The sequence below is a fragment of the Aplysia californica genome, unplaced genomic scaffold, assembly GCF_000002075.1.
Source record: "Aplysia californica isolate F4 #8 unplaced genomic scaffold, AplCal3.0 scaffold01359, whole genome shotgun sequence".
Taxonomy (NCBI): Eukaryota; Metazoa; Mollusca; class Gastropoda; order Aplysiida; family Aplysiidae; genus Aplysia; species Aplysia californica.
Window position 1 is genome coordinate 53,002 of NW_004798629.1, and position 970 is coordinate 53,971.

Consider the following 970-nt stretch of genomic DNA (forward strand, 5'->3'; position numbering starts at 1 on the left):
CTTTCCCCTTTCCCCACCCTCCGTTATCCCCCAAACCTCCGACCCCCTCGACCAGCTCTGAAGGGGAAATAAAAAAATTTTTAAAAAGAAAGAAAAAATAGAAAAAAGAACAACACTCCAAAAAAAAAAAAAAACCAACAAAGAAAAACAGCAATCTCATCAAAATGTAGCCGCAAAAGCTGTGAAAAAATGTCTGTTCCAACGTGCACTCACAACACATTGAAGGGGTGTAGGATTACACATCTGTTCCCATCCCCTCTGCCACGCTGTCTGTCACTCGCAGACACGCACGCACACGCGCACACACACACACACATGTACACACACACACAAACAGATAGAGAGAGAGAGAGAGAGAGAGAGAGAGAGAGAGAGAGAGAGAGAGAGAGAGAGAGAGAGAGAACAAGGTGATTTCCTCAAACACACTTACTTGTAAGAGTGACCCTGTAACTGTCCTTCCGCCCACAACCCACATAAGAAAGAGTGGCGGTCTCAGCTCTGATAGGTTGTGTCACCGTGAGATCTACACATCCGTCGTTGCTCGTTTCCATCAGACCAGCCACGCTGATCGTGAGAGTGTACCCAGGTAGCAAGTTCTCCACACAGAACCTGAGTGCCACATTCGCTGAGCCACTCACAGACACGTTTTGGTTAGTCGGCAGGTCAATGGGTGAGCCCCCGTCCACTTGAAGACTGGCGGTCCTGGTATCTGAAAACAGTATACAGTACAGGGAGAACTTCATTGCTTTTTTTGCTGTTGGTATGTTTGTATGTCTGTATTATTTGATGTGAATGTACATTTTGTCAGCTTTACTTCTCTTTTCATGTTGAATTTTAATGACAGTAATATATAGTTTAAATTTTTAATGTATACCTGCATGTGTTTTTACGGCCATGTACAGCCAAGAAAAATTTCCCCCTCGGATAATAAAGTATTATCTTATCTTATCTTGTCTTATCTTGTTGGGGT

At 43.6% G+C, this 970-nt stretch overlaps 1 protein-coding gene across 1 annotated transcript in view; it reads right to left on the reverse strand.

The window, feature by feature from the left end:
• The window catches only part of LOC101854383, an 8,131-nt gene that overhangs the window by 4,848 nt on the left and 2,313 nt on the right, over nt 1–970 (reverse strand). Inside the window, exon 3 of the mRNA XM_005112671.3 lies at nt 431–709. Coding sequence (XP_005112728.1) covers nt 431–709 — 279 coding nt within the window. The remainder of the gene's footprint in view (nt 1–430; nt 710–970) is intronic.